Source organism: Temnothorax longispinosus, chromosome 8 (genome assembly GCF_030848805.1).
Source record: "Temnothorax longispinosus isolate EJ_2023e chromosome 8, Tlon_JGU_v1, whole genome shotgun sequence".
NCBI classification, from domain to species: domain Eukaryota; kingdom Metazoa; phylum Arthropoda; class Insecta; order Hymenoptera; family Formicidae; genus Temnothorax; species Temnothorax longispinosus.
This window is the reverse complement of record NC_092365.1, coordinates 20,844,860-20,866,337: the sequence shown is the minus strand read 5'-3', so window position 1 is coordinate 20,866,337 and position 21,478 is coordinate 20,844,860. Positions and strand designations below refer to the sequence as shown.

The window sequence follows — 21,478 nt, the reverse complement described above, 5'->3', positions numbered from 1 at the left end:
ATCATGACAAGCTGCGTTTCAATAAGATACAATGAGTCAGAATAATCTTCGTGTTACGCTCAATCGAGACGTGCGCCTATCGGATTCTACGAGCCAATATACGAGCGGCGATCACGTTACTCTCTTTGATCGTAAATGCGATCCGTCCGGCGCTCCTCGGAAAACTGCAACCTTGGACCTCGAGCGTTGCCGATAACGGTGCAACGCTGTTAATTAAGGCGCTATCGTTATGGCATCGCGCGAATTATCGGATGTGCATCGTTAATTAAGCTCCATCCCGCCCAGACGGTTCCACGAAAGCAGACATTAGTCTGGAACGGAAATACGCGCCCCAGGGTGACGTCTCGATCATCGAACTTCTCGAAGGTAGCTCCAACGCGATTTTCTTGCTAATCGTCTTCTACCCCCCCTCCTCCCCCTCCTGCCGCCCTCATCTTCGAACACAATAAGGTTCGTGGAACGTCCGGCGACATATCTTCGCCGGGAGAATATCGCCCATTGTCACGACAAACACTTTACTTACTAAAATGTTCGTCCATCGGCATCGATATAAATTCGCTTTGCAGGATGAATGACCGCGCGCAATAAAACGTGCGGTTAACGGGTTCTTTCGCGCATGCGTTCCGTTTTGCACTGTCGTTCGCGGTTACTCGTCCGCGCAAGGCCTAAACGAATCTAGGCTAGTCAGCTGCAGCCGAGATGCAGCGACACTGACTAGTCTTACCTTGAAACTAGTTGCATGCCAAGTGTCACAGCCGCAACACCGCGGAGAGAGAGTCCCTCCGTCCGCGATTCGACGCGTCAATGTGCGTTTGCTCACAATTTCCGTTGTGTCGCCCTATAAACTTCGCAAGGGAGTGGTCATTTACATATCAAGATATTTTAATTATCCGCAATCACGAGGTAAGTTAATTTCAAGTGATTTGTGGAAAGTGGAAAAGAGCTGCGAGCTGTTATTATTTCTCACGGAAATATTTTCAAATCGTTTGAGAAATCATTAGAATATCAGAATTGTTAGAAGATAGATTAATGCTTGAATTAATATATATTTAAAAATAACGTTGATGAATAACTTCTAGAATAAATCTGACAAGTACGTTAAAAGTCACGCATTCCTTTAAAATCTCGTATCCTATTAATATTCAAGTAATCTTTTATGCTGTTAGTATCGTAATTACATTATTTGAGGAAATCGATCACTCGAGCATTGAATCTTCTAGTTAGTTTGGACAAATCGAGATTGTACCGTGTTATCGATAGTAGCGTATCGAGAACCGTGCGAATGCGTGCTGACGATCGAACCCTCGTCGTAGGGTGTGTGTGCGCGCGCACAAAACCACCCCATCAGGTTCCACACCCCCGACGAAAACGTGTTTATCGATCCGGTAACCTCACAAACTGGCGACCGGCTGACATTAAACCGAAAGACGAGACGCACGTGCGAAGACGAGATAAATGAGCGCGTGCAATTACGAAGTGCAACAAAAACGATCTCAATCGAGTGCGCTCGCTCGTGTAATTAATACCAGATACCGTAATTAAGCCGATACCTTATCGCCGTTTCGCAGACACATTTACGAGAGGCCGAATGAACACTCCGAGGAAGTGAGTAGACGAATGTATAAACAGATCAAGCTGAATTCATATCTCGACGCCAACAATCGTGGCAGCGAGAATTTCCTTCGTTTCCTTAATTCTGCATAGTTTCCTTTCCTGCTTTTGACTGAGATAGAGACGACCTGCTGTCAACGTATAAACTCCGAAACCTGCCCCTGACGTAAGACCGCAAGATCGGCCATCAGATTAGCGTGACGTGCGAAGAATAAGAATAAAAATGTGGGAAGTAGAATTTGCAAGCCGCGATAAAGTTACACCGGAAATGTTAACCGCAGTTGTCTGTCGTGTACGGAATACTTTATTTTCTCATCACCTATACGAACTGCTCGATTCCATAATCGCGAGTGTTAGCACGTGCAATTGGACGAAATATCATAGGCCTATTCATTTTAGCTGAACTTCTTGCACAGTTCATCTTTTCTCCTTTACTCTTTTTCTCTCCAACGTGATAAAAGAAAAAGAGGAAAGATGAACCGTGCAAGAAGTTCAGCTGAAACGAACAGGCCTCATATTTACGTGTCTCGTGGTGAATTCTCATATGAAAACTGATAATGTGACGAAATCGAATGTGCAATCCGATATTTGTGTGGAATAGTTGAACGACCAATTGTAAGTAGGTCAGGGAAAGGCGTGTACCTTCGTGTAAACCCGTACTACCTGTTTGATAGGCTACAGGCGTATATGCGGAATGTGCGAGAGGGAATAGTCCTTTAGAATACAAGACTCTCGATCCAAAAAGAATTGAGTATACCGCATGATATTGTGGGAACGTAACAGTAATTTTCTTACGTTCTTTAAGAATTTGAGAAGAGCTACATATGTCAAATCAGACAAGTAATTTCACGCTTCGTTGAAGCTGCGCGAGGTATCATTTCAAACGAGTAGTTCCAGTACCGGCAGTCGAATCTGTTGGACAGGCATACAGTGCTCCAGATAAATCGCTGTTGTCAGCTTTAGACGACCAAATAAACGGGGCGCGCGCAATTTATGTCGGCGATAAATCCGCAATAATTGGATCGTCGCAAAAAGTTCCAGAAAATAAGAAAAATATGTATATATCGTTCTCGGACGATTGCGACTTTCGAGTTAATACGGCGCGACGATATATTATGCCGAATCAGATGATCGCTGGCTCCGCATGACGCCATTCGAGTGATTTCAACAATGCGCGCTCGTTTTTCTCCATCTCTCTCTCTCTCTCTCTCTCTCTCTCTCTCTCTCTCTCTCTCTTCCTCTCTCGCGAGTCATCTCGCACCTCGATTCGCGGACCGCCGATTTATCTTCCCGATCCGCGTACGCCGAAATGTGCTGCCGGGAAAGGAAAGCACGTATGTACACCCGAGTGCATTAACCCGGCCAGCGGAGAGATGCATCGCACTATGTCATCCTGACGCACGTTCTGAGTGTAAACCCGCGGAGTTAATGCACTCGACTGTATCACCTGCTCCACCGTACATCATAGTAATTACGCGAATAACGTGGAATTCATTCGTTAGTGCCCTCGGCGAAAGACGGCGAATCAAACCAGTTTGTGTTAACGAACGCGCGTAAAAAGCGCGGTGTTCCATTCGCGATCATTAAGAGCGTACCGGGCATAAAGAGAAATCTTTATCTCTGGCTTTGGTATAACTACGGAATCTATATTCGGTTCTTACTGGCGTTAAGAGACGTTTCTACGATTATTAAAAACGCGTGCCCATTTAAAGCAGAATCTCTGAGATTATCTTCAACGCGATGCAAACGTAAATTGGGAGGTTAGCGCGCATTCTTCGGTGTATATTATGAACAGTGGAGTATGCTTGTGCTGTGAATGGACTTTTAATTATTGCACGAATAATAAACGAAGAATTACTTCGTTTTACGTCTGTAAAAAAACTAGAATTGTGCATTCAGCTTATCGTAAACCTGTAACGCATATCCATTTTTTAATAAGAGGTTTTAAGTGCTTCAAGAATAATCAATTAGGTATGTGCAAAATATTATAGTACGCGCATTGAATTTCACAGTTTTAAAATGTTTTCCCGATGCGCAAAATATCTAGAACACAAACAGCGATATCAAAGGACTTGCAAGAGCGCGAGTGAAAATTATAAATACTGTTTGGTATGAGATGAGTCTCGCAATCGTGCCGGAAATGTAATGCATTCCAAATTCCAATACATCCGTCCAACGGCACATTAGTACGACGATACCGCAAGTTTCCCTTCTCTCTTTCGCGCGCGAAGACTTAACTCTCGATGCATATCGCCTTGTTTACAAAACGTGAAGAGTGTCATACCCGAGTGACTTGCCGCGTATCGGCTAGACGATTAATACCGAGTACTGTTATGCTGCAGAAAACTTTCCTGGTAGTTCGATAACTTTACGTCGAAGCGGCCGAAGGATATTATTGATCTCTCATCCGCATTCCGCGACATGAGTGCGTACTGCGTAACATATAAGTTCTCTTGAAATTATCGACATATCGGACAGGAATGCACACTAAAATACGTTGAAATAAAGTTAAATTCTTCTTCGGTATTTTGAAACTCGCAACGTTCTACCCTTATTTACAAACATATATCCTTGTACACATTTCTAACGGTAGAAATCTTTTCCAGTAATATCTGATCAATCTAACTGTTCCGTTGATAAGTACCTATTTCTAAAACTACTACAAAATATGTAGTTATAAAATTTATTTTTAAATAATCGTGTTTTTTGCCGTAAGTGAAAATAATATGTTTATTTTTAATTTTCAATAATCGTATACAAATGTAGCGTGAAAAGAAAAGACAGAAATTTCATGAACAATTTTCAGAACATTGCTTGACACTAGTAAACTTTTTATTCTATTTATGATATAAGAGAAAGTTTACAATGATCAATTTTTATACGTTTGTAATGCATTATAAAAACAAATGTAAACAAAATTAATTTTTATCAATCTCCCCACTTTACTTATTCAGTTAATCTATTTACTATGAATAGAAAAATCATGGCTCGTAAAAACTATCCGTGTTTAAGAAATAAAACTATTTAAGAAATAAAATTAATTTTCAAATAAATCGTCGATATAATTGAAGTTATAGAAAAATTGATAAAAGTATTAAACTTGAATTTTTCAGTAGGACAATACGTAAACTCAAATATATAAATAAATACAAAAAAAAACTATATAAAATTATTATCACTAAAAAAAACTCAATTTTTCTTACATAAGAACCCGCTTCGTGATGGCAGAAAAAACTAACAACCTATACAGCGCCCGACTCCGTAATGTGCGTAGGAGACTTTTTCAAGACGATGGTGACGACGAGCAACAGAAGCATAAGGACATTGAAAACCGTTTTTCGGAAGAGAGGCGAATACAATTGGAACAGGTAAAAAGCATAATAAACGATTCTTCTTTATTAAGTCAAATTTAAACGATTGTTAAAATTATTTCTCGTCACGATTACGTAATTATCGATCAAGTTATTTTACGCGAAATATTGCAGAGATTAGACACCGTTTAAAGTGGTCTAAAACTGAAATGCTTATTGATGCGTAGAGCATGGAGAAGTGGAACTTCGACTTCGTGCGCGGAGAACCACGACCCGGTCGCTACGAATGGGTAAAACTCGACGAACAAGGAAATGAAATTTCTGAATCCAAGGAGACAAATGGGAGAATAAGTGCGGAGGAAGCATCAGAAAACAACGTGGAACAAATCGATGGATGAAACGATCGAAGCGGCAAAAGAATCAAATTGTGATATTATTTATTGATAGATAATAAGCAAGATTTAACAATATCATATTTTTTCGAGCATGAAAAGACTACGTAAATTTTTAATTGTATAATACGTAAATAATTTTTCATGAATAATGAAAACTATATTTATAAATTCTTTTTAAAAATTTAGAACGATTTTTTTTTATATGAGTAGGGAGAGTAGTAAGTGCAAAGTCTTATAAGCAAAAGTATTTATTATTTAATTATATTTAAAATGGCAATTTGTAAATTGGACTTTATATAAATTGGCGGTTTATTTTAATTGATCAACTCTTAAGTTTCTAGTCAAAAGAGGCATGATGTCAAACATGTCTCCAAGAAACCAAAGCTAAATTTTTAATTTTATTTAACTTATTGACAAATCAGAAAACAAACAACCTGAATCATGCATTTGGTGTCTAATTAATTTTATCTATATTAGTTTCACAACATGACATTATTCATTTTAATATTCATGGAAACAAATGTGCAATACACGTTATTATACTCAATCGATATTTTTAGTACTTCGGAGTACACAATAATCGGGCAGCTTAGGAGAAAGAAATTTGTATAAAAATATACATAATATGAAATTATATGAAATTATAAAATAATTGAGTATTTTAATATATCTGTTTCTTTTTCCCTTTTTTCTTACTTTAATGCGTATATAATAATGAAAAGAGAATAGTTATATGCGCTTGGCAATTCTGATTATACGGAAGTTATGCGTGACCTAATTTATACTATGCTAAGCTGAAACATCTGCCTCGCGACGAGCAAGTATCTTGTAGCATTTGTAGCAAGGCATCTGTAGTATTGTAGAGAAGAAAAATCAGTCTTGAATATAGTATTTTTTCCAGTATTCGGAACGCAATTCGCAAAAATCTCGTTTATCAATTACAGATTAAATGCTACATTATCATACAACTGTGAATCGCCTTTAATTATTGTTTATCTATTTTCCCTCATAAAACATTCGCCGTACGAGAGTTGATACCACGAGTATCACGACTTCGTTGAAATAATCCAGAGTACTTGCCGTGAGAAGGCGCGAGAGTGCGCGTTGCACCTGGCATCATTTCTTTAAAGATCGTTTTTTCTTCGCGCTGCTCCATCATGGAAGCTGGCCACCACGGCAGTACCAGCCAGAAATTGCACTTCCGTTCCGCGAATTCCCACGGAAGTGGGCACAATCGCGACGACGACAAAGGATATTTGCCGCACAAGGTATACCACACACATTATTCTGACCGAGCATTGAGAATCCTTCCGATAAAGAGCCTTCCGCGAACGAATCACGATCACAGATGTTCAAAGGAAGAAATTTTCGAATATTTATATATGTTTCTCGCGTTATGAGTATTTTCGCGTAGTCGTAAAAAAAAATCAAACGTTTCAGCGAACGTCAATCAAAGTTGACTGAAGTTTAACCGAGTCCAATTCTTAAACAGTTGGTTTAACGTCGTCGATCTGACGTATACGTAAACTGACCGATTTATCGCTGCTCGGCATGAAACATTTATCTCGCCAGACACCGGCGTGTCTCGGAGGAAAGTAGGCTTCTCGCATCTCGGAACAGTGCACCCGTTCTCAACCTCGATCTCGATTCACCACCTTGAGCTCGATAAAGGTGATTTATCGCGGCTGCAGCTTTGTCCCCGTTGTCGCTAGCACGCGATGAGATAACGCGGCGACGGCGGCTTCAGGTAAGAGTCCGGCTTTGATAGCGAAATGATGAAACAGGTGACTCTCTTTCGGTGCATGGTAAACACGCGATGCAGATGCGGCTATATGCGCCTTCCGGTCGCGCGCCTCGCCTGCGAATAAACACCAACTTCCTTTGAAAATAATCTGGCTGACTTACGAACACACATGTGCGATATCCATGCGTTATCCATGAGACGAGAAATGTTTTTTTTTTTTTAATCGTCAGTAATCGACGCAACGACACGTACACGTCTAAAGCTGCATAAATAACACTTTGTCGATGGCTACGTCCAATAACATAGTGATAAATTAAATAATCTTTCGACAATTGTACCCGAAACTACTAAACATTAAAAACGGAAACGTAACGAGAAAAGCGATTCAATTAATTATTGCATTCCGCGCAGTAGTTTGAACATCATCATAAATCTCTTCGATTATCCACCAAATTCGCTGAGAAACCTGTCAACGTTATCTCGCAACAAATATCGCAGGAAGCAGATAATAGACCTTTCGCTTTATTGTGGGTTACAAAGCGCGACCTGTGCAACCAGACACCTCGCTGAAATGCACTCCTGCGGTGGACAATGAATGAGAGACGGTGGTCTCTCTGCGCAAAAACGCAGAAAGAATTGTTTTACGCGAGGCCCGTTCGCCCGTCTCCCCTCATTGAAATGCATCCGGTGTCACCCCTCACCACTTCCTGGATGCTGCGTGGGATTTTGTTTCCCCGGAGCACAGCGCGCTGCACCGACGCCAGGTTTGCGCGTCGTGGCCTTCCCCATTCAGAATCTTAATTAAAGATAACCCTAATTAAAGACAATACGCAAAAGAAATAACTTTTACACAATTTTTTATCCCTGTAGAATGCAAGATTATTTTGCATATTATGGATTCTTGAAAACGATATGCATAACGACTCGATGGGCATTTTCCGCTACGTTTAATCGTTAATCGAGCCGGGATACCGTGTGGGAAAAAAATAGCATCCTCAACTCACGTTTGAATATTCGAAATATTCGCGCCACGTTATGGCGGCGTGCGAGCAAGTCGTACACACGCGCACATACACGTACACACACGCCAACAAGATTGAATGCCGGGCCGCGTGGCAAACTCTCTCTCCAATTGGACTCCGGGATCGTTTATCTACGCTTCGCTCGTCGCGAGTTGCGCCGCGCCGCCTCGCCGAGCGTCGCGTCGGCGAGCGCGCGGAGCTGTTTCCCGTAGGTGTCCCCTCGCGTGCCGCGTGCGAGACGAGCACAATGGAGTAAATTGACAATTATCAATGAAAAGTCTCGATTCGTCCCGTTGATTTTATGTCATCGCACTCGGCGCCGTGACGCGCGCACAATCGTCATGAAGCGCTGTAGTTTCGCGCGCACAGAATCGAACGGAGTGTCGCGTTCGAAAGATCGAAAAACGACGGAGAACTTTTGTTCTAGATTTTGTGAATTAAAACTTTCAAATTTTCTCCTATAAATCGATTCCCGCGACTCCGACTAGGTACTCTAGAGGAAAATCGTTTAATATTTTCGCTATCAAGAGTTTTAAACTCTAAAATGATCAAGCTACCATTTTGAACCGTTGTTGACGTTAAGCAATCTAAAATATGAATAATTAAATCAATCGAGATTGATTTCGGCAGTGAATGCTAATAATCGAATCACCAACATTTAACATTATGTAAATATGATGGCGTATCAAATTGATACGCGACTACTTATAATACATTTTCTCGAAAAACCTGCAGCGAGAACTTTTCTTATATACTTCCTCCCGCGTCGAATCAGAGGGGTTTAACAAAATTATGATAACACCGTCTTATTTCTTTACAATATAGTTCAATGTAACAGTCCTTCGAACTGCGCGTGGTGAGTCTATCACGCTGTATTAAACGTCGGCGATAATCCGAGTGGTATGCAAATAAATTCACCGTGCGTAACGCGTCGCGTCGTGCAAACACGAGAATCTACCGAATATACGCACGCGATAAGATTGCGTCGCGTTGTTTTGGAGACTGGACCTATTTATTTCTCGTTCCCCACCGGGTTACCGCGTTCCCCGTTGGAAGGGGGACGCGCCGCTGCTATCCGCGAGCGGCGCGAGCACGAGTGCGTGAAGGACAATTAAAACGACGAATTAAGGGCACAATTAAATTAATTTGACACGTCCGACGACATTTTCGATCCCGATCCTGTACGTGGCCTCATTAATTACATCACGGAGCGAGAAACGTGAATGAAAGGCGCAAGAGAGAGTATATATCTCTCTCTCACGTGACTATATCTCTCTATTGTAAAATAATCGAGAAATTGAAATCAGTGATAATTCTATGACAAAATAAAAAACAAATTTAATTTTTTTTTTTCGAAAGAAAAATCGTCGCAAGAGCTAGATAGTTTTTCATTAGTGTTCTCGTAATGTCGTTCCCTCGAGTAATCCCATTAAGAATCCGACCCAACGAGTCCTCAAATTTCGTCCCCCCAAAGTCTGAAAGCTGGAATATTGGAGCAGGAGCAGAGATCGCGATTGGTATTCCTTGTGGCCGTGCTCTCCCATGCCATGGTAGGGGCCGATAACTGTACAATCTTTCCGCACGCGGTTCGCGTTCGCACGGGACGAGTCCGACCGTACGCGCAGTCAGGTCGAGGGGACTATACGTTGCGAATGGCGGTTATTTCGTTTCTCCGCTCACCGCGTGATTGGCCTCACAGTGGTGGCGGCGGCGGCGGCGTAGAGGGGGGGGGGGAGAGCCGCCGAGCCGAGCCGCGGCGGAGAATGCCGAGCTCGCGGGAGGCTCGGTTGCTCGCAATGAAAGAAGCACGCTTCAGTCGCTAGAGAGCGCTTTCCGTGTTAGCTACGTGTCTTTGCGCAGCTCCGTGAGCCGCAGATCACGCACGGGTTATATCGTCGTGTACGACGTCACGTAACTGCGCAATCGTGCCTCGCACGTCCTTCCAGCCCCCGGTGGGCCACGCGCGTGCCTTGACAGTCGCGTTTGTTTGGCGGGAAACGACGAGGCGTGCTCTTATTATCCGTGCTTATTTACGCGCGGTGTCAGAGACGAGCTCGGTTGGCGAGTACGGTTGGACTCCCCCACCGCCGATCGGCATATTGCTGCGGGCCGTGTGCAATAACATTTTTCTATGGAATTTCCTCGCGCCAAGACTACTGACTGCGTTATCGCGTTTCGGCTGTGAGTGGCAGTGTCTCGTGCGGGAGTGCGAGACGCGGAGAACGAGAGAGAAAGAGGAAGAAGGAAAGAGAGAGAGGGACAGAGATAGACAGATCGGCTCGCGTCACGGACGATCGCCACGATAGACGACGAAATTCGCGCGGGATACGTCGTAACACGCTCTCTCGCCGTCGCTCGGATACTCACGCGCAAGTGCGGCCGCGCGACGTTGCCAGATCGTCGACCGGAGGCTACGCCGAAGGAGAATCGTCTTGCGTGTTGCGCGACTTGTGAGGAGAGTGAATCGCGGGATACGAGATAGTGTTGGACCGTATAAGCGGGGTATTTTGGAGCTTCTCCACGGTGGCCTTGACTGTTCGGCGGGACAGCCCGGTGCGGTGCAGCGGAATCGCCTCTCGCGCGCGCGAGGCGGAGTTTGTTTTCGCCGCCGCGCTATCTTTGTCTGGCACATAGTAACCGTGTGTGTGTCCCCGCCACCCTTCCCCGTGTTGCCAAGCGCGGCTGCTGTTTGCCGTGCACGCGTCGCCCTATGATCCACGCTTCCCCGGGCGGGGTACGTGCCGAGGATCATCATCGTCCTTGCCTACCGCGACGAGCGTCACCGTCGGGGGACGTCGCGCGACCATCACGCCGGCGAGGACGCGGATCTGAGGGAGAAGAGAAGCGGCGCCTTGGTCAACGCTCGACGGCGGCGGCGGCAGCAGCGCGGCCATTATTCGAAATTCGGTGGGTCGCGCCACGAATCGCGGCGTTGCCACGTTCCTGTCCGCGGTGCGTAGCCGCGATTATTTCAACGTCCCACGACGACGGGGCCGTGGCGGCGGCAGCGGGGACGCGATTCCTGGAAGGAGTCATCATCGTTCCCGCGTCACGGCCAATGCTAGAAGAAGCGATCTCTTATCTCGCGTAGCGCGTGTCACAACTCTCTCGATAGTGCAGTGAGTGAAGGGAGGGGAGTGAGAGAGAGAGAGAGCGAGAAAGAGAGAAAGCAAGGACGGAAGAAGAATAGGAAGAGAGAGAGAGACAGCGGGTGCTTGTTCCTTATCTGTCGATTTTTCGCGCCCACGGACTTTTCGGTGCTGTTCGTTTACTGGAAACGGCGCGTAAACGTTTGCCGTTGTGCTGCGGAACGCGGCGGCGATAGAGCGCGACGAAATATGAGCGCACGAGTGCTGAACCCGGCGATGATGACGGAAATAAGCAGGAACCTAGGCGGCGGCGGCGGCAGCGGTAGCGGAGGCGGACGAGCGGCGCCGAGCAGGGCCGCGCTCGCCCGCGTGCGACGCGATCTCTTCGGGCCGGTGGACCACGCGGCGGCTCGGGCGCTCGCCGAGCGCGAATTGCGGGCCCAATCGTTGCTCGATGCCGATCGATGGGGCTTCAACTTTCAGCTGGGTGTCCCGCGATCGAACTCGCGTTACGAGTGGGAGCCGTTGACGGAGCACGACGTCGTGCCCGAGCCCTACGCCCTGCGCGGCATGCCGTATCTGAGGAAACACGCGCCCGGCACCCCGCGCAAGCTGCGCTTCGACGAGACGGCGTCGACCACCACCGCCTCCTCCTCGACGTCCCCGTCGTCACCGTCCACGGCGGCGGCAGCGACGACGACGACGACGACGACGACGATGACAGCGACGACGTCGTTGACAGCGATGATGACCACGATGACCGCGATGACGAGCGCGAGGATCGCCGAGCAAATGGAGACCGTCGTCGCCACGCCGACGGCCGAGAGGACGCCGCCGCAGGAGCCGCGAGTGCCCGAGATCGGCGAAGCCACGACGCCCAATCAACTCCTGGACGCGGAGCCTAAGAGGAAGAGATGCGCGATAGAGCCGTCCACCCCCGTCCTGCCCCATGCCGCGAGGAAACAGTCCACGATCACCGGTGAGTCTCTCTCTCTCTCTCTCGCGTATTCGTCTTACGCCGCTGAATAAGTCGAGATAGCGCGCAATAAACTCGCTGTTTTCGATATTTCCTCATTTTTTCGGCGATAACGCGTGTTTTCATTCAACTTCCGACAATTTTAACGGATACGGACGCCACATTTCGCCACTTGGCGCCTCGATTTCGATGTTGTGAAACGCTCTGAGGAAAAAAAGATCTAGATACCGCGGCGAAATATAGCTGATAAAAACTGTTAACGGCGCCCGAGGCGTACGTTCGCCTCTCTGGGCAATATGGGATCTCCGTCCGATTATATAAATGCACTCGGGCGCGATGTTTGTTTTCGGAATCCGTTTGGTCCGCTCGCGTACGAAATTAACGCTATCGTTATCAATACGACGATATATTCGCTCGATCGGCGGCTGCAGATTATTCCGATGAAATCACGCGTGTCGCGGTTCACGGCGATGCAACGCGACGCGCGCGGCATATTTCGCCTCCGATCGCCTAGCGTATCTTTGGTTTTCACGCCTCTAATCTGCTCGTAACTCACATCGCGCATATCTTCTAAAGCCAGAAGCTTCGGGCGTGATAAAGTTTGTTTACACCTGTATATTGTATTATGCACGTTTGGACGCGCCAAACGATCGAGAGGAAAATAATTCGCATTGTTTTCACGTCGGGGTTCACGCTTCTCGCCAAATATCACACAAATATTATCAGCCTTCATCGATCATTTGCTCGACGGTCTTGTCAGAATCTTGTTAGAGGGAATTAGTTCCATCGCTAATTTTGGAACATTAATCATCTGCTCTAAAAATAACTAGATGGGACTTTGGATTTTTAATTTTAAAACATTGTTAACAAAAGAACAATAGAATAAGGACGTGCAAAAGTTATCCTACAGTCGGCTACAAAGCAGACTTTTATGGAAAGATGCGATTCGTTGTTCGCGTGCTCGCTTCCGGTACGGAGTTATAATATTTATAATTTTATACGTCGTATATATTGTACGATTGTACGAATCGCAGAATAATTTTATACCGAAAGATAGCCGATATTTAAATAAAGTTTATCGCGGTTAATTTGCTCGATGTATTTATGTAGGAAGCGGCGTTGCCTAGGTCAATCCAATTCGTTCGCTGGAAGGTCGTCACAATTCGCGCATAATTACGTCAGCACCTGATAATAACGAGAATTGCGTTTGCATTTCGTTGCTCGTGTATTTCGAAATATTATCAGCGTTACTTACTGTTGGTCACTTTTGCATATGGATGGACAAAACGTCGAGAGTGTAGATTTGAACCGGCACTTGGGTGACAAAAATTAATAGCGGTTCTTGTCGAAGAACACTTTTACCTCACACGATATTCCATATTATTCATATATTTGTATAACGTTTGTATAATGGTAACGTATCTTTGCATAACAATGAGCAAAACGACGGGAAGTTTCATTTGAACTAGTTTTCAAATTTTATTTTCCCTAGTCTCTGGATATTTATACGTAGGCAACATTACGTTTCAACGTTTTGTATGTAGAGCGCACGATCATTTTCTTGCTTTACGTGTCAATAAAACCTGAATTCTGCTGACGAAACGCGACATATTATCGGAACTATATTATCGCGTGCCGCGATAACGTTGAGAAGAGGCCTTGATAATATATAAAAACATTTTTTTTTTATTCACGGATAAGCGAAATCGTTCGTCCGTCTACACCGCGAGCGATGACACAATCAAAATAATAGTGCATTAGATGTTTACGTCAATAATAAATGGCGCAAATCTCATTTTGAGATAATATAACAAATTTGTAAAACGGACACGATAAGTTCATGCGATGTACGTAATGGTGTTCAAATTGTTTTTATTAAAAATTGTAAAATAAATTTGATAAACTTGACCTCATGTTGCTTTCGAAACAAATAAGGTAAATGCCGGGTCATTTAAGACCTATGTCCGGACATCTTTATTATTTTAGTTTTTAACCCTTAAATGCCCCCTGGGGTCCGGCGGACCCCAGACCCTTTACAATGATATATTTTCAAACAACATTGAAAAAAATTTTCATAATTAAAGATAAAAAAATAAATGAGTAAGGAGACATTTTTCATGCTGGGGTCTTTTAGACCCCTCATGTCATTTACGAGATTCTTGAGAGGTGTGGCATTTAAGGGTTAAATAAGTATACCGCGAATTAAAATCAAAGAAAAATATAATACAAGAAAAATATTTTTATCGTTGATTCTCTCTCTTTAATTTTAATTCGCGTTTTAACTTATTTAAGGACTGAAATGATAAAAATGTCTAGACATATGTACGTGTCTAGGCATTGGTACATTTACCTCGTACCATTATTCGTCGAGAGAAGCGCGACGAGGATGCACTTGCAATAACATTTGCAAGGAAGTTACTCGAGACGGAAGAAACGGTATCGGTAATCATAATTGCATACACGATCCACCCGTACACGTGTTATCACTCTCGCGCACCAAATTATCGTTTTGCTGACGCTTTATATATTCACACGCGAGCGATGTGTATCATTAACGATTTGCAATGTTAATTTTGAGCTTAATCGCCGTTCTTTGGAAATTTGTTTGATAACGATTAATCGATTGTGCCAAGATGAGAAGAGATTGAGTCAATACATAATTGAGCGACACAACGATTAAGACGATAAGCATCGATCCGCTTTATGAAGAAAAAAGGAAGAACTTATTAACTAATTAAATTGTTTATTTTCAACTTACTTGTCGCACGCAAAAACTGCAATATTCGAAATTTTTCCAATTAAACATTACCTAAATTTCAATAACGATAAATCATGATAACTCAAAATAGATAACTCATAACTATTTACGAGTCAAACAAAATGTATGGTGCGACCAGAGAAGAAACCTATCAACATTAAATTAGTATAAATTAATGTGAATAGCGTTAAGTGATAAATCTTTATAATCAGAAAAATTGAACTCGAATGTAAAAAAAATAGTAAAGTCAAAAGTAGTGAAAAGACGTTCCTATTCGGAATTACAATGGAAATTATACGATTTCGAAGAAACTTTAATTTCCGTGCACATCGCGTGTGTTTGCAACACAGCCATCTTATCGAAGTTGTAAAACCTCACGGTTCTACCTTTTTTCTTTCATTTATTTTTCGGCCATGCACACCACCCACGCGACGCAACTATTTCTGGACGTGACTCGGCATGTGTCGCGCACGCGTGTACACGCGTGTAAACACATTTCACACGTTGCGCCAGCACGCGACGCCTTTGTTTATATTTTCACTGCAACGCGAAAAAGTGAAACTGCGCCACTTATAGTGCAAATCGACGGAGAAACGTTCATCCGCGCTTACCGTCACGTTCATGACGCATCGATACTTTATTTCATCTCGTTTACCTTTTCGAGTAAAAGACCAAGTGCTAATTCAAAGTATCTTCAAACAGAACTCGATATTAATCCGAGGTCGGTATTCATTAAGTAATCGGTTCCTGCGCCATGAAAACTTCGTTATTTAAACGGCCGTTTTTCTTAGTTCGTCTTTCGCTATCTGGAAAGGAAGTGCGCGACTTCCGGGGCATCGTGTACACACGTGTTAGATTGGATGGGAATGGATTGGGTTTCCTATCTGCGCCACTTAATTCATTCGAGGAAGTAACGAGTTCGTAACGTATTTTGCTTTACGGGGATACCCAGCTATGGGGGCGCCGAACGATATTCCTAACGTACTTTATTAATGAGCCGCGCAGTCAGCTGTTGAAATCCATATGGGGTTGCTGGCCCCAAGTGCACCCCCATGTCTTTCCCCTCTCACTCTCCCCCATTTCGGGGGCCCTTTGTATCTCCCGCGTGACGCGTGTACGTCGAGTGTTTGCACGCGTGGCGGGGGGGGGGCATCAGCTGTGCACGCAATCGCGTGCCCCTGTCTACGAACCCCAGGGGCGGCAGACGGATCGTTGGCGAAAAGGATCGGCATTTAAAATCAGGATTAGCGCCCGCATATTTCGTCGTAGATATAATTTAAAGCATCGTGCAGAGAAATTATTGTGGAACCCCCCTATCGATTCGGTTTCTTATTTGGTAACTTTCGAATCCTGAAGAATCCGCGGTAACGCTATTTAAGTTCGTTTGCTGATTGGAAAAGATATATAGGTTTCTGAATTTTGGGACAGAGGTCTGTAAACTCTGTAACATTCGTAATATAGCATAAATATAACAATAAATAAATGTGCATCAAAATATTTTAAATAATAACTTGAAAATAATTTTAATTTAAATAATAAGGATAATGGTAGAGGAACATGAAACGTAGATGGCCGTGCAATTTTCATAATTTTTGTCACGTGGCTCGGCAGACGACCCAACAATGGTACGGGGGAGGGAGCTAGAGAATTGGACAGATGCACATATTTTTCATCGCGTGGAAACTTCGCCAAATGGTATTCTAAAGGGGTGCCTTTGTATAACCTTTGGGGTATCACGCCTGCGTATCGATTTGTGAGTCACGATCAGCGAGCTTCTTTCCGACAGTTATTTTTGTTCAAAACTTGTAGTGACTTCCATAAAGTTTTTGTATAATTGTTATGTATAATCATAGAAAGTAAAATTTTATATTTTAAAGATTCAAATATCCATTATACCTTTCGAGCACTCGATCGTATCTTTAACATTTTTAATCGCAGATGTCACGAGCCTAATTCGATACGCGGTAACGAAAATATTTGTCTGAGAATTGCAACTGAGTTTGAGCGTGCAATAAAAACAATATAAAAACCTGACCTTACGCTCTTATCTTCTGATATAATTAGCGCGTACGGTGCGATATAATATTCCGAAGGTTATCAGAGAGGAAAGATTTTGCATGCATACGGTCGGGAGTAAGCTGGATTGTGCATAAGGTCAGGCGTGGCATTGCATGCGATCATAAGAAATCAAAGCCAAATGATAAGCTGCGAATTATTTACGCTGTCCGCCAGATGCGTTCCGAGACACTTCAACTCACTCCAGATGCAATGTATATTGATAAATATTATATGATAAATATATTGATAAATAGAAGTAAATATTAGAGAGGAACTATATATAATAAATGATATAATAAATACAATATAATAAATAATAAAAGAACCATGTATAATAAATAATATTAATACTTTTATAAGATCATAATAATTACGAAATTACTGTAAAATTTATAGGATGTCTTATATGCGACTAAGATGTTTTACTATACGCTTTGAAGAGTTGACCAGAGACTCTCTTATATTAGAAATTAAACGTTACTCAAAATAAGTTCCTCTTTAGATTTTACTCAACTACTTCTTTGACGAGCTTTTGTCGCCTCGGTTGTGTAAAGACATGCTTTTTTCATTGTCTGTTCCAGATTACATGAAGAGTCGTAAGCGCGGCCTAAATGGCACAAAGAGCATGATAGAGCCACCGGAGAAGATCGCTCGCAACGCGGGTCAGATACGCAGCTAAAAGCCTTCAGCTTTCTTATTCGAACTTCGTCTTCTTCCACCACGTTCGTATACAACGCGAGACAGTACTGGAAGTGGGAAACTGCAACCGGCGTGTGGAATAACGGGGAAAGAAGAAGGCAGGGACTCGGACAGGAGGCGCGAGGTCCGCGTTGGCTGTGCCATTCAATATAGTTTTATCCGTCATGAGCACAGGCGAAACAGACGGAAATGGATGAATAAAAAGAAGAGAAAAAATGAAAAAAGTCTATTAGAAACGGGAAAGTAACGCCGTTCTCCATCACGTGTATCTTCGTCTGTAATACCGCGTATAGCTTTGTAATACCGCGAGGATTATGAGAATAGTAGCAACAATCAAGAAAGGGCAATGAGACGTATAAGATAGAGAAACGAAAAGAAAACGGAAGACGCTTGGTGGGGAAGAAGAGAGAGAGAAAGAGAATATGACTCTCGTCGCTATTTTTTTATAATACGTGTCACATTTTTTTCTGTATTAGAATATAGAGTAAGTAATACTAAGGAAGATATAAAAATTAGATTGTAGATAAAGTAATATGATTTGTGTCCAAATTAATTAATGTAATATATTCTTTGTTTGTTTCTGAAAACGTTCGTAGAAAAATGTTTAAACAATGTCGTTACACAAACACGTTATATGAGAGAAATAGAATGTGTGTGTGTGAGTGAGTGTGAGAGTGAGAAAGAGAGGGAGGAAGGGAGAGAGAGAAGCTAAGAAATACATGCAAGTTTATATAGGCTATTCTCATAGGAATTAGTTGATTAGATACTAAGATATAGAACAGAGTATATCGCGTGTATTCATTGGATCTAATTGAAGGGGATGCTTGAGCTGGTCCATGGAATTTCGGTACTTGCGATTGCTGCGTTCTAACCCGGTGATGAAATTCTATCGCTGTGAAGATATTAAAATTCTATTTGAAAATAGTCCTGTGGCGGATATCGCGCCAGTTTCGACGCCGGGTCTTTGAAACGTGCGCGATATTTCAAAGCGATTTCGAATTTCCAAATTAAAAAGTTTTAGAAGCCTTTATTTGGAATTCTCAAATCGAATGTTTTTCAGTTTTTGCGAAAATCTGAAGAAGAAAAGTGCAAAAGAGCGGTTGCGATTCCGTGGCCAGAATGCGACCAGCTTTAAGGAAGAAAAGATATATGATTTAGCTGTAGTTCGTTACCCAAGTTTAAGCATTGATCTCCTGTACGATTTTAAGGAAGTACAGCCGATGCCAAATCACCCCGTGATTTTTTCTTCTCTACCTATTAAATACAGAAAAAAAAAGAAGATCCGTCATTTCCTTTCTCCCTTTTCCCCTTTGTCCCCATATCGCATTTATTTCCGGCAGATAATGCGAGAGACACGTAATCGTCGTAATCGTCACAGTTTTTATGGAAAAACATAAATTTGATATTTCCTCTTTCATACAATTCTCATTTCTTTTACGTTGCGAATTAAAATAGCGAACTTTTTTTTAACATTTTAACGTGACTTTCGATTAAAAATTGGATTCTTCGGTTTCGCCACAATATTCTCTTGAAAATTTATTTAGACACTGCTTTAACTATTCTATAATTTTCCGCGTTTCAATTGATTCAGACAAATGTAACAGCTTACATAAAAATCTATGACTTTGAACTACGATTGATTAAACGTAAAGCTAGTAGAAAGCTTTTTAGAGATTTAACCTAATCTAATCTTGAAAAAAGAAAACATACTCGATGATTCTGGTATAATATCTTCGTCAAGAATGTTGAATTAATCACAATGGCATTAACCTTTTGTCAGTCACATAATATATCTATTATCTCAAGAGGAAATGAATTTCTTTCATGATGATATATAAATTAAAAAGAAAACAAGTTGTGTGCGCCAGAAACCAAACTTCTAGCTTATCTAACAAGAGGTTAATAGCTTGCAAATTTTTATTTTCGTAATTGATAATTACGAAGAGAAGCATCATTTCCTTTAGGACAGGCATCATTGAGACCAAGAATAAAGCATTTCACAGTGTGGAAGGATTCCAGTGCAAATAGCGAAGCGAACGTTTATTTCGTTCGTCGACAACGAATTTATGAAGCATAAAATATTAGTGTACTCTATCTAATTGTATATTAATTGACTTTTATAATGGTAGCTGTTTATCATACGCGACTTTTTGTTTGTTAACGCCCCTTTAACGCGATCTTCGTCAAATATCCTATCGTATCTTGCTATTCCTGATACTTTTTCCTGTTCGCCATTTCCTTTTTGAGATTATAACCCAAAAATACGACTGGTGGTTACAAGCTATTTTTTTCAAAACCCGCCCGTAACATCGAGCATGTGGGAGAGAAGCGTCGAAAAAAAAAAATGCAAACAATAAATCAAGATTAAACGTGCGCATTGATAACAATGTTCGTTTTCTTCCGCGCGAAACAGAAAATTCAGAGTTTCACCAAATTCACGAAATAGCAGTTGGATCAGTTGAAAAATAACTATCATTGATTATTATGTTTGCGGCAGATGCGGCACCTCGCGATTTCGGCATTAGTGCAGCAAGTCATTGGAAGAAAATCAAGTGAATTTAATCTGGCGATGTTACTGTGGCGTACATCTTTCTGACAATTTTTCTCGATAAGAAAGCAGGATCGTGATACGTTTCAAGTTCTAGTAAAAAGATTATTTACCATCTTTAGTGACATATTGCGAAATTAAATAAAAATAGTGCTTTATACTCTACGGTGTCACCGCTGGATTAAAAAAAAAAAAACAGGACTTAGGAATCTTGGAATCTCGTAAGATCTGAGAGAGTCGGGACGCGTGGTGCCTGTCGTGAAGAAAACTAAAAAAATAGCAAAGAGAGAAAAATCTAATGTTTATGTAACCCTGTGATGTATTAGTATGATCTCAGTAAACATAACTTAGCGTGTACTTCTTATCTATAATAATTAGATTATGTATGTATATGCGATAGAAATTGTGACAGACATTTGAAAATTGTCATGTCGTAGAGTATAAAAATATATAGAAATCACGAATTAGATCGACGATTCCCGATATTTGTGTACGTGTGATATATGCATGAGAGTGTGTGTACGTGCGTGCTGCAGAATGAAGGATGAAAGAGAAAGATAAAACAGAGAGAGGCCACCTAGTGAATCATGCCTCACTTTCAGTCGACACTTATTCGCGATATAAAATTATATATGTGTAACGACAATATTATATTATGTATAATTATATATAAAAAAAAACTGTAACTATAAGAGAGTCTAAAAAACTAACTAACTAACATAAGTGAATTGTGACCCCAATTGTTTATTAAAAAAAAAAAAGATCTATCTATATGAGAAGCTTTTATCATTTTCTCTTCCTATATCCTTATCATATCCTTACTCGGATATCTTTCGAAAATTAATATCACTTTTTATAGCGTTTCGTGCAAAACGTGATCTTTTTCGAGCACACAATTTAAAAATATTCTTAACTCGAATGTCAAGTTTCATTACATAAGTTATTGTATATCATTTTTTATCACGAATTATCGCGTGTAGCTGAATATGTAAACCGTTTTCGATACATTCTTTTCACATCTTTTCTTTATCATGGTATTTTAAAAGCAAAAGACAAAAATAATAAGGCTTTTCGAATTTTGCAACGGAAAAATCTGGATAATAAAATGCATTCCTTCTTAATTTGATCGCAACGCGGTACAAAAAGCTTACAGAATCCAACGATTAAAGAAAATTGTGGCAGATGCAACTGTACGCAAGTGAAGGTATCTACAAGATCTTGTTCCCGGCAATTCGAGACAGGTGCTCGCGAGACTTTGCTGGTAAGT

The 21,478-nt window shown here is 42.0% G+C and overlaps 2 protein-coding genes across 2 annotated transcripts; both read left to right on the top strand.

Annotated features, from left to right (window-relative positions):
• Positions 1–1,358: 1,358 nt before the first annotated feature.
• Positions 1,359–5,969, top strand: LOC139817613 (uncharacterized). The gene is made up of 3 exons (XM_071785846.1): positions 1,359–1,605; positions 4,820–4,979; positions 5,150–5,969. The coding sequence occupies exons 1-3, from the start codon at positions 1,589–1,591 to the stop codon at positions 5,318–5,320; spliced, it is 348 nt and encodes a 115-aa protein (XP_071641947.1). The 5' UTR covers positions 1,359–1,588; the 3' UTR covers positions 5,321–5,969.
• Positions 5,970–9,888: 3,919 nt separating this feature from the next.
• Positions 9,889–20,907, top strand: Dap (cyclin-dependent kinase inhibitor dacapo). Its single transcript, XM_071785360.1, has 2 exons — positions 9,889–12,151; positions 17,546–20,907. Exons 1-2 carry the CDS (start codon positions 11,422–11,424, stop codon positions 17,641–17,643), a joined length of 828 nt encoding a protein of 275 aa, XP_071641461.1. The 5' UTR covers positions 9,889–11,421; the 3' UTR covers positions 17,644–20,907.
• Positions 20,908–21,478: the final 571 nt, after the last annotated feature.

Coding starts and splice junctions, on each gene's coding strand:
- LOC139817613 (XM_071785846.1), top strand. Junction 4,980..5,149: donor GGCGAATACAATTGGAACAG/GTAAAAAGCATA, acceptor ATTGATGCGTAG/AGCATGGAGAAGTGGAACTT.
- Dap (XM_071785360.1), top strand. CDS start 11,422: ATGAGCGCACGAGTGCTGAACCCGGCGATGATGACGGAAATAAGCAGG. Junction 12,152..17,545: donor GAAACAGTCCACGATCACCG/GTGAGTCTCTCT, acceptor TGTCTGTTCCAG/ATTACATGAAGAGTCGTAAG.